Genomic DNA, 14,326 nt, shown 5'->3' with positions numbered 1-14,326 from the left:
ATTATAAGTAAAGAAACCAAAAAAAACTTGAAAGCAAAGCTAATTAATATAAAAGCCATCTATCTGAACTCCACAAGAATAAAACTACTCAAATACCACAAGGAACACACTTAAATTTTATCTGCCCAAATGTAACCACTGGAATTCTAGAATATTTGTTATTGTTGTCATGGACATTATTTAAAACCAGAAGTATGGCACATTGGGCATAAAAGGTTACTTGAAGTTTCAGTATGTTAATCACTTGAACTTTCCTTTTTTCCAACTGTGACCACACCCCTTACAAAGCATCCCGTGAATCTGAACACAGTGAAGGAGAGAGAGAATTTGAACAACTGATAAACATTACAGCTGGGATAACTTCAAGGGATCTCAATGCTAAGGCTTGAGTTGAGCTGGTTTCTTATCTCCTCTAGGTCTCTGTGTCCTCCCTGGGGATCAGTAGTGGGGGAGACTGCAAGGAAGGGTGGCCTGCATTCAGCATGATAGCGCTGGTATGCGCTAACTCGCACATCAGACCCCAGAACCCTAGGCAAGACTTGCTACTGACCTGGCTGGTCACCAGGCCACAGTCTAGTAGGCTCCTTCTAAGTATTTTTGGGAATACTCTTCACTCACTTCCCTGCTACACTCCCTTCTACCCACCCCTCAGGATTCAGCATGGGACAAGTCCACTCCAACAAACCTTTGCTAATACCCAGGGCTCCTTCTCCCCTGCCAGTCCAAGCTGGAAGGGGAACTCTTTGGCAAATCTCCACCATGACACCTATCCTTCCATATTCCAACTGATACTAGTGTCACATCTACCCACTCTCTCCTGAGCTCTGGGGAGAACACAGGATCTGCATAACCCGAGCTTACCAAAGCTCTAGCCCTGACGATCCATTCATACGGTGCTACCCACACCCAGCCTGACTGTTCCAATGATGGAAACGGCTATATTCTGACTGTCCCATCCTGTCTTGCAAAGTTCTCCCGTGAACAGCAGTGTGCAGACGTACACTCGTCAGGATATACACAATGCCATGGGAAAAAAAAAATGGAGTCACGTGCTCATGGCAGGATGGGAGAAAGGAGACAGGGAATCACCTTGGTGATACTGACCTTCTTAACATGAAGTTTTGGCTACCATTTCTCATTTCAGTAACTATGCCAATAAGGTAAGAATGAAAATTAATTATATAGGGCATTGTATAGCTTTTCCAAGAGAACATTCATCGACAAATGTCTAAGTGAATTTGAGGTCTTGAGAAATCTCCTAGCAGTTCTAAAAGTTTTGAAAACAATGATCTGTTCAAGTAGATATTAGAATTTAAAATAAGACATCAGCCTCCTGAGCTGCATTATTATTCATCTCTGTGTATACTGTAAGGAAAAAAAAAAAGACAATAAACCTAAAGCAACCTTTTCCAGGTGCCCTCATCCACCGAGCCTTATGTATGCTAACTCAACAAAGGTCTGTCCCCATCCGAAGAGAGTGATAACTTCTTAAGAGTTGTACACATTTTGGATCTCTACAAGTATACCAACCTATTTTAAGTGGTCTCTTTAGCACTTCCTGAGACTCTAGGTCTGCATGAAACATATGGAGATAATGTTGAATTTAGGACACTAGGATCATGTTCTAAACCAATTCATCCGGACCTAGGACATTTTGCTGTGATGGAAAACAGAACTGCTCTGTATCACCTTCTGTTGGATACTGAATGTCTGAGAAAAATGACTTCTTATAGTAACAACTGCTTCTTAACTTTACTTGTTCCTAATCAGTGGCCAATGTGCTACCAGAGAGAAATACAGATATGTAGAAAACCAAGTGCACCTAAAAGACAAATCATATTTTTTTCCTCTCCTGTGCCATCCACTTTCAGATTGTAGTTTCTATCCTGACTATAAGGTTTCATTACGAAGCTTTGGCGTATGGTTTTCTCCAAAAATATTTTCCATAATGTTGTTATTCCCTTACTGTATATCCCATCATTACTAACATTCTTAAGAATTTATAATGCATCTACACTTCCTTAGCTTTGATGCCTTGCTTTGTCATTTTGCTTTTCACCTCATTGCTCTACTGAAAAGCTCCCTAGGTAGTCTCAATACCTGCCAATCAGCAAATCTAATAACACCTTCTCAACCTCCATCCTGAAGAGCTCTCTGCGGTACGTGGCATCATCGACTATTTCAATCTGGGAAACTCGGAATTCTGTTTTACAGCAATGCATTTCCCCTTTTTCTCCAATTAATCATTGTCAGTGAGCCGACTTAATCATTTAAGAGCCCACTTCTGAAAACCCTTCAGATGGAATAATTCGCCAAGTTTATTCAGACCTTTTTGCTTCTCTCTCCATTCCCCCTTCTCATCTGCTTTCAGAACTTGGAGCATCACAGGGGTACAATCTCTGAACGTGTCATTTCTTGCTCTGGTCTCTCCACCCATACCAAACTCTCATTTCCAACCTTTGGCTGGACATCTCCAGCCGAATGACCTGCTACTACTTCCTTATATACTTCAATGATTTCCTACCCAAATTTAACGTCTTCTACTCAAAACCAGTTCTGTCATTTCTTTTTGCTGTCACCACCAATATTGTTCCAACCACTCATCATCGAAACTCCAGCACCATGTTGACCTCCTTCTTCCTACCTTCCATAGGACTCATTGCCCTGTCCTGCGATTTTCTCTCATCCATGCTTCCCATATCCAGCCCCACTGTGCACGTGTATCTTCTCTATATTCCCGGACCTTTATGTACGTTTCCATTACTCAGCACAACTTACTAAGTGGTTAGCTCTACATGTAAGCGGCTACTCAGCTGCACTTTGAAGTGCACTGGAGTTAGGAACCGCATTGTTTTATGTGCTTGTTCATCCTCAAACCCAGGACAGCACCTCGCACATGGCAGTCGTTCAAAAAGACGCGCTGAATGAATCAGTGGGTAGAACCACCCATTTGAGGAAGCAGGTCTGTCTCAACAGCCTGCACTGCTGTCACAGCCTCCTAGCAAGCTGATTCTTCTCCATCCTGCTTTTGCTGCCGGACTGCCCTGTATCTCAATGGCTTCCTAGGGCTAATGAATTAAGTAAAAAAGACGAAATGTAAACATTAAAAAGAAAAAAGGAAGATGATGCCTTATTCTGGCAGTTAATGTCAATTAGAGTATTCCATAAGGAATCTACATAACCCACACTGCCCCTAAATTACTACATTCTACACTCTCTATGCTATTATCTACATGTAGAAAATAGTCCCCCTTCTGAATCTATGACCTACATGTTCTCTAAGATCAATTGTGAGTTATCATGGCTTTCCCTTATCTCTAGCCTGTCCACACCCATCCAGTGTGGCCTCACTTTACTTGGAATCCCACAGCACTGCATGGCTTTCTTCTAGAATTATATTTCTACTCACATACCCAGCTATTGCCAGATACACTCCCAGAGTGCAGAGGCCACACCTCACCCCTTTCCACACACATGATCATAGAGTAAATGCTCAGTACGTGAGGTCTAATGCCAGGAAGTATCTAAACATCCAATGGAAACAGCCCGTTCTTAAATGTGCAAGTTAACTTAGACCCACAGAACTATTGCTACACACAACTGTTAAATACAAATTAAAATGATCACTTCAGTGTTCAACCTGCGTATGAAGGCATGACTGCTTATCCACAGTAGCAGGGCCAGTGTTTTTTGTTGGGTTTTATCCTATTTTTTTTTTTTTTACCAATTTTGTTCACTGAAGTAATATTTAACTGAAGTGGTAAGAAATCACACATTTATAAATCTCAGTGATTCCATTTTAACACAGCAAACAAAAATTTTAGTCGGTTTTTGTTAGTTTGATGGTGATTTCGGTTGTTTTAAAACACATTTTTATGATTATAAAAGGTTTTTCACTTTAAAAACTTTAAAAATATACAAAAGTAGTAAGAAAAAATATCTACTATACTTCCCCCAATGAAAACAATTATTAAAATCAAGTTTCTTCCCTACCAGTATTTTTCTACATATACAAATACGGGTTTTTTTAAAAAAATCTAGATGTATACTATTTAAATATGTATTTTACTTTTTAAGTAATCATTGTCCTAGGTTATTACATATTTGCATGCATACTTTTAGTGACTGGACAGCATTTTGCATGTGCCATAATTTATTATTACCTTAATTCATTTTTTCATTCCAAAATTTTTCTGAGGTTAAATTTATCTACGTTTGGTGCACAGGTGCTGTGATGAAATTAATCTACTCCTATTAGTGTGTGTCTCAGTCCTGTATATTGTTATTTTAGACGGATTTCTCTTTTGGAAACGGCAAAGGGAAAAGTAAACTTTGCCAACCCTCTTTCCAGGAGGTGAAGAAAAACTGAAGATGACATTATGGAAAACATTCTGGTGCAGTGTTAATAAGAAGGGGGTACCTCAGGCCCCCAAACCACATTAACTGAGGCTGGCACAGAATAACAATGCTCTTCTGATTTATTCTGTGAGGGAGAGTCGGCAAAGGAAAAGTAGTTACTTCTGAGGTCAGGGAACAGTTCTAAGAATGAAACGTAATGAAGATAAAACATGATACAGGAGAGGGGGAAGAACAGAGTTTGCATACTTGTATTTTTTTCCTACAGTCTCTGACCGCATTGTCTCTTAGTTTACATAATTGAGTGACAGCTACATCAACAACAACTCTGGGAACAAAGCTGTTGTTATGAAAGGCTGGGGGGGGTGGGGTGGGGTGTGAGGAGACTTTGCAGTTAGGGCTGCAGGAGGTTTAAAGGTAACTTGATGCCCTGGCATTTTCTAGCTGCTGAGACCCTCCCAGTCCCCTGGGGATGGTGAGCCTGTGAAATGCAGAGGGATGGGCCTCTCTCTCCTGGGGAAAAAAGACCACGCCAAAGGGAGAAGGGGAAGGGGGTTCACGTCTTGGAAAGTAGCCCCTCACTCCTCTTTTTCCGTTAACAAAGTTGGTGGAAACAAAGTATGCCCCGGATGGATTCTCTGTTTCCTTAACTATCATCGGTTTTACCAACTTGACAGGAAGATCACTATTTGAGGAAGTTTGCAGCCATTTTTAACCCTGTTGCAATCTTATATCACATGACATCACAGATCACTAAAGTCAAGTCCAAGGAAAGCTTGTATCTTGCTTCGTGTAGGTTACTCATTTTTATATAAATTTTATTTTTCAGACACAATCTAAGGGCTTGGTGTCAATTCCTGTGCGATTTGGTAATATAGAAATAGATTTGCTGAGTAATCGAATCTCACGCGTACTAAATTTTGGCAGAATTCTGCAAACTCAGACTTGAAATACCCAGCAGAATCACAAATCAATCTATGAGGACTACCTAGGCTCAAAGAGAAATGAAGAAAGCATGGCTAAGATACCAGCTTGAGTGGTGTGAGGGCAAAGCTTCAGAAAGTACATATTTTTAGGTCATTTTCTTCCACAAGTGGTCATTATTTTCAAACAAACATCGTAAAAGATAATTTCTGTAAATGGGATTTTACAATCCAGAAAAATGCCTGTATTTTTCAAGATTTTGGCAAAAATAATAGATCCGGAGAAATTTTAAAGGAAGGAATGTGAAAAGCAGCATTTATCACAAATACTAATCCGGACATGCCTCTACTTGTGGATTCTGTACTGGTTGCCTTATTCCTTCCATTCACCATTATATTTAGCAGCAAAAGAGAAGAGCTCAACATTTAGAACACATGTATTAACTTGCAGAGAGCATCCTCCTCCTCACAGTGTTTGGATTCCAAAGGGCCAGGGGTCAGGAAGCCCGGGGAGGGGGGGGCATTCTGCATGCTCCCCTTTCAAGGTACCCAGCAGCTCTTTCTGCAATGCAAATACACTTCACTCCACAACAGTCTTTATTTTATGTAGCTGTTTACCTAGTCACCATTTCCTTCTCCTTGTTTGATGCATGTCCTCCAGAACAGAGAGGTCTGCTTGCTGCAGATAAGAAGTATAAACGATGGTTTTTGAAATACTGATCAATTAAAGGAAGAACAACCTGAAAGAAAGGAAAAGAGAACAAATCCACACAGTGGGCTGAGGCCCTGGAGCAATCAGAGTTCTATCCACACCCAGCAGGTCACCCAATATCCGTAGCCATGCTAGTCGGCAGGATTTTAGAGCACACCTCTCTTAAATCTCACCCTATCTCCGGTCCCTGTGTGTGTGTGTGTGTGTGTGTGTGTGTGTGCGCGCATATGCACATGTGCATACATGAGACAGAGCGTGATTATGGGGAATACACCAAATTTTCAACAGTTTGGAATTACTTTCAATATCTTTTTAAAATGAAATATTCTTAGCATTTTCATCTAATGTGGTTCAGTGCCCGATCGGTTCAAAAATAATCAACAACTACCATTTATGGAGTCTCTACTAAGTGTGAAGATCGCAACTGACATACTGGCATTTCATTTTTTCTAGCAACTTCTCTGTATGGCAAGCGTCATCACCCGTGTTTTATAGGGAGTCAAGTGAGGTGCAGAATGTGAGCGACTTCCTCAAAGTCACGTTGCCCACAACCCACCTCCACGGTGTTCTTACCTGGCCTCTCCCCAAGCCCACTTGCGATTCCTGGATGCTAATGCTGCTGGTCTTTGGCAAATTCCCCCTCTTCACCCTGTGTGCTCGCACCACAAGGCTTTGCATATGCCATTCCCTATCCCTGAAATGCTCTTCCCACACCCCATAACCCATTCACTCTACTCCTGCAGACCTCAGCCCAGTGACACTCCCTCAGATAACCCTTCACTGACCTCCTCAACTAGATAAAACCCCCATATTCTGTGTTCTTATAGCATCATTTGCAAAAAACAAAAACAAAACAAAACAAAACACTTTGATTTTGAATTAGTCTCTCGCCATAGAAGTCTATAAGGTATATACAACAGGCATTTCTGGGTTTGTTCCCCTTAGTGCCCTCTCCTAGCCTCTATGACCACTCTTGGCTCTGTTTTGTTTACTACTGGATCACTAGCACGCAGGACTTTGCGGGACCTACTAGATCAATACTGGTTAAAAAAAATAAATGAAAAAAGTAATAATAACTGGATCACCAGTGTTTAAACTCAAGTCTGTCTAACTACATTTTTTTCCTACAACGTGGTATAGCATATTTATATAATAGCAAAATATAAATGTTTTGTAATCTTCCTAGAAAGTTGTGACATTGCTTGAACTTAGTGACTGGCACATAATAGCTACTCAATAAATATGTGAATGAATGAAGAAATTAAACCACATGAAGCATCTGCAAACAAAATCACTACCGGTGCTGAGTACACAGGGCGATACAAGAATGTATCTTAAATGTATGATTAGAGGCCATGAATACAGCACTTGTAATAATTGGCTATTAGGGGCATTACAACCCAGTAGAATAGAATAACTAGCAATATGCAGCTCAAGACAAACTTGAGATGGTTGATACAGCTTTTGAGCAGTATACTGAGTGATAAGAAAAGACAAGAGAAATCTCCCTTACAGAAAGGGCACAGTGCTGAAAACATATAATAGAAGTCCAATATTAATCAATTGAAATAACGTGCCATTTTGCAAATGATCTACAGTAACCACCAAATGCAAGTACTTTGAAAGTAAATTGACAGAAAACATTAAGTCTTCCGGTTAATTGTAGCGTACTATAAACAGGAGAACTTCCCAAGGGCATTCTGTGTCCATGAGAGTAATCCCTGGGATGTAGTCTAACAGCTGACAGAGGCTAGGCACATAGTACATGCTGTGTAAGTGAATGAAACCAATGTGGAGAATCTGCAACACTCTGTCTCCTTCCCTTACTAGCGGAAAGAAAGTCATGAATGTGCCAGGCAAAAAGCAGATTACTGATAAATTCTTATTAAATGGAATGAATAATAGAAATAGATATAGTGGATATATAAACAGTTTATCCTCTCTGATCCTCAGCTTCTTCATCTGTAAAACGAGGACAGAGGTCCCACCATAAAGATTATACAGTAAAGCTTCTAATAATGTAAAACTTTTAAATTTTATAATTTTAAATGAAAAATGCTTTTCCTCCTTATAAAACAAATGCTCATAATTTTTTTTAAATCATAACCACCGTCGCATATTAGGAAGTAGATATTTTTCTTCTATGTCATTTGATAAAAGCCCCAAAAAGGGGAGCTTTGAATTAGACTCCATACAGATGGAAGTGATTGTGGAGGATTCGGGCAGGAAGGACAGGGAGTTGAAGTATGACCAAGTATCCTGGCAACAAATTTATCCCACATGATTCAAGCAGTTACTTCTGTGCCAGAGAATATTTATTTGCAGAATTCACATTTGTAGACCAGCACGCCCTGGAAAGAGGCAAAGATCTATAGAGTATATTTGGTAAACAAACATACTGAAGCAAAAACAAAATGGGACTGTATACTGTACTTTAGCGAAGAACTTGATTTCCTGTTCGTAAGGGAAATGTTCTCCTTTGCTTCTGCTGCCACCATCTGTTGATGGGAAGAGGGGTTTAGGAGCGTGTCTGACTTCAAACATTACAAGATATTCACCCGAAATGCAACAATTAGAACACACTGCTCAATGTGTTATCCCCGTAAACTGAACACAGAAAGGCATCCAAAATATCAAGGCTAACTTCATTCAGCAGGATAATAATATTTAAAAAGGATTTAAAAAAAAAATACCCAAATCAAAATCAAAAATTTATTGAGGAGAGCCCATACATGGGGTTAAGAGCACACACGCGGAGTAGCTTTATGATCTTCTTGACACGTAGGGGACAAATGGAATGAAATAGAGTAAAAATCCCAGGTCTTCTTCCAGTAAGAAAGAAGCTCACTGGAGTGAGCACAGCCACTACAAACTAAGGAAACAAAATTGGTAACATTTTAACCCTGGCCTCTAATAAAGAGTGTTACTTCTTGCGGTGACTGACAGTTACAATATTACTATACCCAACTAAAAAGCTGCAGGAAGCCAGCTTGGGATGGGAGGGAGGATCACCACCATAGTATGAGACTGGAAAATGAACATGCTGCTCAGGGATAAGGAAGTTCACTTATGTCACAAGATGATTTCCATAAGCAAAGCAAAGACACCCAAGTTTTCCCCAGGGTGTAGAAAATGATTTCTAGGTTAAGAACTGATTGACCTCATGCATTTAGCTTGGAAGTGGCCTTCTGCACCTCCTTCATGCATACAGAAGGGGCTTCCTGCATATAGAAGAAGTAACGGCAACTATAATAACTGAGATGATATGCAGAACACACCAGAGAGCAAAAAAATTCAGAACTGGATATAAAGTTTTGGTAAAATTTATAAGCAGAGCTTCCTTATTTTATTAAGAATCAAACTGATTTTTGCTTGAAAAAGTTCTTTTGCAAGTGGAAATTAAAGCAATTTGAGATATATTTCATTAAATCTGAGACATGAGTTTGGGATAATTTTTAGGAAATTTAGGTAATATTTTGTAATATCAAATACCAAACAATGCTCTTCCCATGAATAAGTAAAAGAAAATTATGCCTTTTTTATACTCACAGATTTCATTTTTTGTATTGCTTTTACATCCGATCTCTCTCAAGACTATTACGTAAAATGGCTGCATCCATTTAAGGGACTGTCTCATATAAACTATGTCAAGACAGAGTTTTGCACATAGCTAAATATGCTAACATTTCAAGGAATTAAATAGGAAATATCTTTCCTTTTTACACCATTACACATTTTAACGAAAATGCTTATGTGCAAAGTCCTGATGGAGAGAATATGATCTAGATGTAATACAAAAATCAGAAAAAGGCATATGCGTATTCTTACTATGGCCATTAGCCTCAGATGTGTTGCAAGGGCAGTAAATTTAAAGATAAAAGAAGGCATGATAGAAGTTTCACTTGCAGGGACAATGAAAAATGAAAATCAAAATAAATGTAAACAATCCCAACTCTGCTCCTCTAACAGAGTTCTTGGTGACAGCCATCTGGAAAAGGAACATGTGGAAAAAACCTAATTCCTTGGGCTCTACACTGACCTAGCCTCACTTTCTCCCCAACATTGGGTTTAGAAGACCCTCTACCCTGTGGAAAGAAAGAAATACGCTAAGCAGGTGAATTTGCAGCCACGTTCTCACCACTCCCTCTGCACAAACACTGGTTTATTCAGAAACTTGAATACAATGTGGATAAGACCCAAACACATTTGTCCGTCACATTTCTGTTTCTGTTATCCCTGCAGGGTTTAAAAAAAAGTGTTTTTATTAATACTCTGATTTTGCCTTCCTTCTCTCTTGACGTAAGGAAGACCAAATTTGAGTTGCTACTCATATCAGATACTTTTAAACATGCTTGAGAAATTTCAGTTTTTAGCTCTATGCACAAAGGCTTCAAAAATTCACCATGGCCTCATTTTTTTTTTTAAAACAAATTTCATTAATTGAGACTAATTTGCTACTTTTCAGGGTAACTCATAAATCATATTTTTTTTTAAAAGTCATTGTATGAGCTACAGAGAGATTACGTATTACAAATTAGTTTGCACCGCTGGCTTTTGGGAAAAGATAGTTAAGGGGAAAGCCAAAGTACAGCCCTTGGCTACAGATAAAGAGCAGGCTGAGAAAGGAGGAGGCTCTTTAAGAGAACAATACTCAACTGGAAAATCTTCCCTCACATTTAGGATACAGGAGACCAGGAACAAGAAAATACCAAAGGGCTCGAATTTCTATGAACTTTAATCTGACATGCCAAACACTAAGTCCTAAATCCTAAGAAAACAGTAGCAAAAAGAGCCCCTGGTCAGGATGGGTTTGTGAAGGATATATTTATTGCTAAGGGATCTAGGACTATGGGCCCTGAGAATGAGGATTAAAAAACAAAAATTAAAACAGAAAAAAAAAGCATGAAAAAGAAAATAAAAAGATAATTACCAGAACACACTTGTTTTTCCAAAGGGGCTATCTTAATCCTTAATCCTTCTATCTTACTAGCAACCAGGGGCTGGAACATGATCTGACATGGAGCTCAGCACTTAACCACTCACATTTTAAGTCAGTAGTGCTGAGGACAATCATGAAATAAGATATGAGAAGAGGCTGTCTTGAAAATCTGTTCTGAATCTAAGATTTAAAACAAGGAATTCTTGAGGCACCTCAAGGTGGCTCAGTCAGTTAAGCATCTGCCTTTGACTTAGGTCATGATCCCAGGGTCCTGGGATCGAGTCCCACATCGGGCTCCCTGCTCAGCTGGGAGTCTGCTTCTCCCTCTCCCTCTGCCCCTCTTTCTGCTCATGTTCCCTCTCTCTCTCAAACAAATAAATAAAACCTTTTAAAGGATAAAAAAAATTAAACAAGGAATTCTCTTCATACTTCGGTAGCATGGGGTCACATGGGGAGGAGGTCTTCCGTTTTACTTTAACAGGGTAACAAAGTGTTCCTCATCGCAGATACTCTAGTATAAATGTATATCCCGACAAAGGCTAAACTCAAGGCCTTCACACCGCTTAGAAAGTTTGGGGATCCACAGTTTCGGTTTTTATCAAGAGCAGGGCCATTAATTTCATAAGGAAAGATTTAACTGTATCTTAAATTCTGATGTCCATATAGGTCTTTCAAAAATAAAAAATCAATCACAATAAACATTATAAGGAGAAAAGAATGGTATGTTTGATTTTTTTTTTTTTAAAGGTTTCTAAAATTACCCATCCCTAAGAACACGTTTGCCTACTGACTGTTAGGTTCTATTTAGTAATAGGATGGGTAGACGGTGTTTATACCGCCAGGGAACAGACCAAAAACAGCCTGGCAGTCTGTGCTGCTCTAGACCCTGATGTTGTCAACATGAAGAATAACAAACACTGGACTGTTAGTAATAGGACGATGGTACCTACCAAACTCCAGGATGTACTGATGGGCTTCATCCACATAGCGAATGAGTTGCTGAAGGAAGCTATAGGCAAATCGTTTCTCAATGGACGGTGTGTCCAATTCCAGGTCCTTGAACCCCCTAGAGCAGCAAAAATGAAATCTGGAAATCAGTTCCTACAAAGACTACTGGAAGGTCCAATTTTGCTTAAAAAGTATATATGGTATATATAAAAATGGAAGGTGATCTAATATCCTTGGAGCTAAAGGCAAAAGTGAGATTTAATTTATAAGGAATATCTTGTATCTGATATAAAACTCTAGAGAGTAACTCTATTATTATGCCAAAAAAGTCACCTTTAGAGAAAGAGAGGGTCATTTTCGCCAAAAATTTGTGCCCAAAAGATGGATGAGATTTAACCTAGGTAGTGAAAGGAACCAATCGGGTGACAAACAGCCAAGGGCGTTAATGTTTCTGATGTGTGTATTTTGAAGATACTATAGCTCTAAGGTTTAAATGGATCACTGAATCATCTTCAGCATTAAATCTGACAGGGATGTTTAAACATTCAGTCTTCTTAACAAGAACGTGTAGTGGTCGGTGTGCTTTTACCTGGATACAGCATAGCCATTGATCTGCAAGAATTTGAGGATGTCCTGTGCTTTTTCCCTATCCTTGGCTTTCTCTTTGGCTGTCAGTGTATCATAGGGTACCAGCAGGGGATGATTTCCACCTCCTGAGAGCATGCCGAGACAAGAACACAGCACTGCAATTAGAAAATAATCTGAAATGTGATAGAGCGGCATGTGTAACAGGACCACATTACAGAACTTCTAGTATCTATTATACACGGAGTATATATAAGTCATATAAGGCTCTTGCCTCTCCAGTGTCTTTAATGTTCTAATTAATTTAGGAAACCCATTCAAAGAAAGACTGTGCATAGGCCTTCTAAGAGGCAATTAAAATACGGATGCGCGGGTATTTGTGGTGTCAAGTTCTGATGACATCTGCAAGCACATGAGAAGGGAGGAGAAGCCGCATGCCCTCTCCATCCAAAGGAATTCTGGATGTGGAGTGTTTAAATACAGCCCAAAACATGCACAGCTTGAGCTAGTGAAATTATAAGGCACATTTCAAGGGATAGGCTTCATTTTCCACCCCCAAGAGAGAGAGAAGGAAAAAAATGTCTTAAGTATGGAATTTTTATTTTTTTTTAAAGATTTTATTTATTTATTTGAGAGAGCGAGAATGAGAGAGAGAGAGAGCACATGAGAGGGGGGATCAGAGGGAGAAGCAGACTCCCTGCTGAGCAGGGAGCCTGACGCAGGACTCGATCCCGGGACTCCAGGATCATGACCTGAGCCGAAGGCAGTCGCTTAACCAACTGACCCACCCAGGCGCCCCAAATATGGAATTTTTAGTATGCTTCCCAGATCAAACAGTACTTTAGAGTCACATATTCCACACAAAACCTATACTTACGCGCTAAGTTAAAAGCGAATCTCTCTTAAATGTCTAATAAGACTAGCATAGATACTTGACTGATTAAAAATTTTGGCAAGCATCTAGGTTTCCAGTTTACCTATTTTAGTGAAAAGTACAAAAGAGCATCCTTTTAGATTTAGAAAATACTGAACTTTTTAAAAAACGAATACTGAAAAATGTCTTTATAAAATTACGGACTTTGTAAAAATTTCTGTAAAATTTATAAAAGTTTCAGAACATGCACTGGTAATTCCAGATGTAAAGATCTGATGAGCGGTGTGCCCCAGGTGTAAAGTTTATAAAACACGTATGGGAATATATTTTCAACAGGATGCTGAAATTCCTGGAAACCAAGCTGCTAATGGGAATTCCAGAAAAAATACCTAAAAATAAATATTTGATTTGAATTGTGGGGACAACATAGAGCCTATTAGATCAGTGTCCAGTATGATGTCGCCGGGAGCCATTAAAACAATCACAAATAATGAATTTGCCTGACGTGTGAAATAAGCAATCAAAAAGGCAAAGGAGAAAATGCCATATTTCCCTGGAATTTGCTTGGACTGAGAGTTCCATCTACAGAAATGCAATCGCGCACTGAGCTTTCTCACCATTAGGTGACACTATAGTGTCATAAATGCAAAGAACAGTCTGCCGCTACCAAGCCAACAAACACTGAACACATGAAGGATCCGCCAGTTATTTTATAGTCTGGTATTAATAGTATCGAGTATAACGCAATTGTTAGAAGACAATAGAAACCAGCACTCTGCAAAGAGCAAGAAGGATAAAGAATATATTATTAAGCACACCGAGAACAGATTTGACTTCTACCATAGTCAAAGATGTAACAGGATGTTTTATGAAAAAAAATTGTAAACCAAACATCGAATTTAATCCTGCAATCATCTCCTATTTTGAACTCCACTATTGCATTTAGTCCTTTATTCCTGGAAAATTATATTAATTTGGCAACCACAGTG

The 14,326-nt window shown here is 39.3% G+C and overlaps 1 protein-coding gene across 1 annotated transcript in view; it reads right to left on the bottom strand.

The window, feature by feature from the left end:
- RYR2 (ryanodine receptor 2) overlaps nt 1-14,326 on the bottom strand; it is a 424,890-nt gene that overhangs the window by 139,566 nt on the left and 270,998 nt on the right. Inside the window, exons 55-58 of the mRNA XM_028104495.2 lie at nt 12,468-12,591; nt 11,881-11,996; nt 8,425-8,489; nt 5,898-6,019 (exon numbers count right to left, since the gene is read on the bottom strand). Coding sequence (XP_027960296.2) covers nt 5,898-6,019; nt 8,425-8,489; nt 11,881-11,996; nt 12,468-12,591 — 427 coding nt within the window. The remainder of the gene's footprint in view (nt 1-5,897; nt 6,020-8,424; nt 8,490-11,880; nt 11,997-12,467; nt 12,592-14,326) is intronic.

Source organism: Eumetopias jubatus, unplaced genomic scaffold (assembly GCF_037043125.1).
Source record: "Eumetopias jubatus isolate StellerSeaLion01/CBP00866 unplaced genomic scaffold, mEumJub1_p1.0 scaffold_17, whole genome shotgun sequence".
In the NCBI taxonomy this organism is placed as follows: domain Eukaryota; kingdom Metazoa; phylum Chordata; class Mammalia; order Carnivora; family Otariidae; genus Eumetopias; species Eumetopias jubatus.
This window is presented reverse-complemented; position numbering and strand designations above follow the sequence as displayed.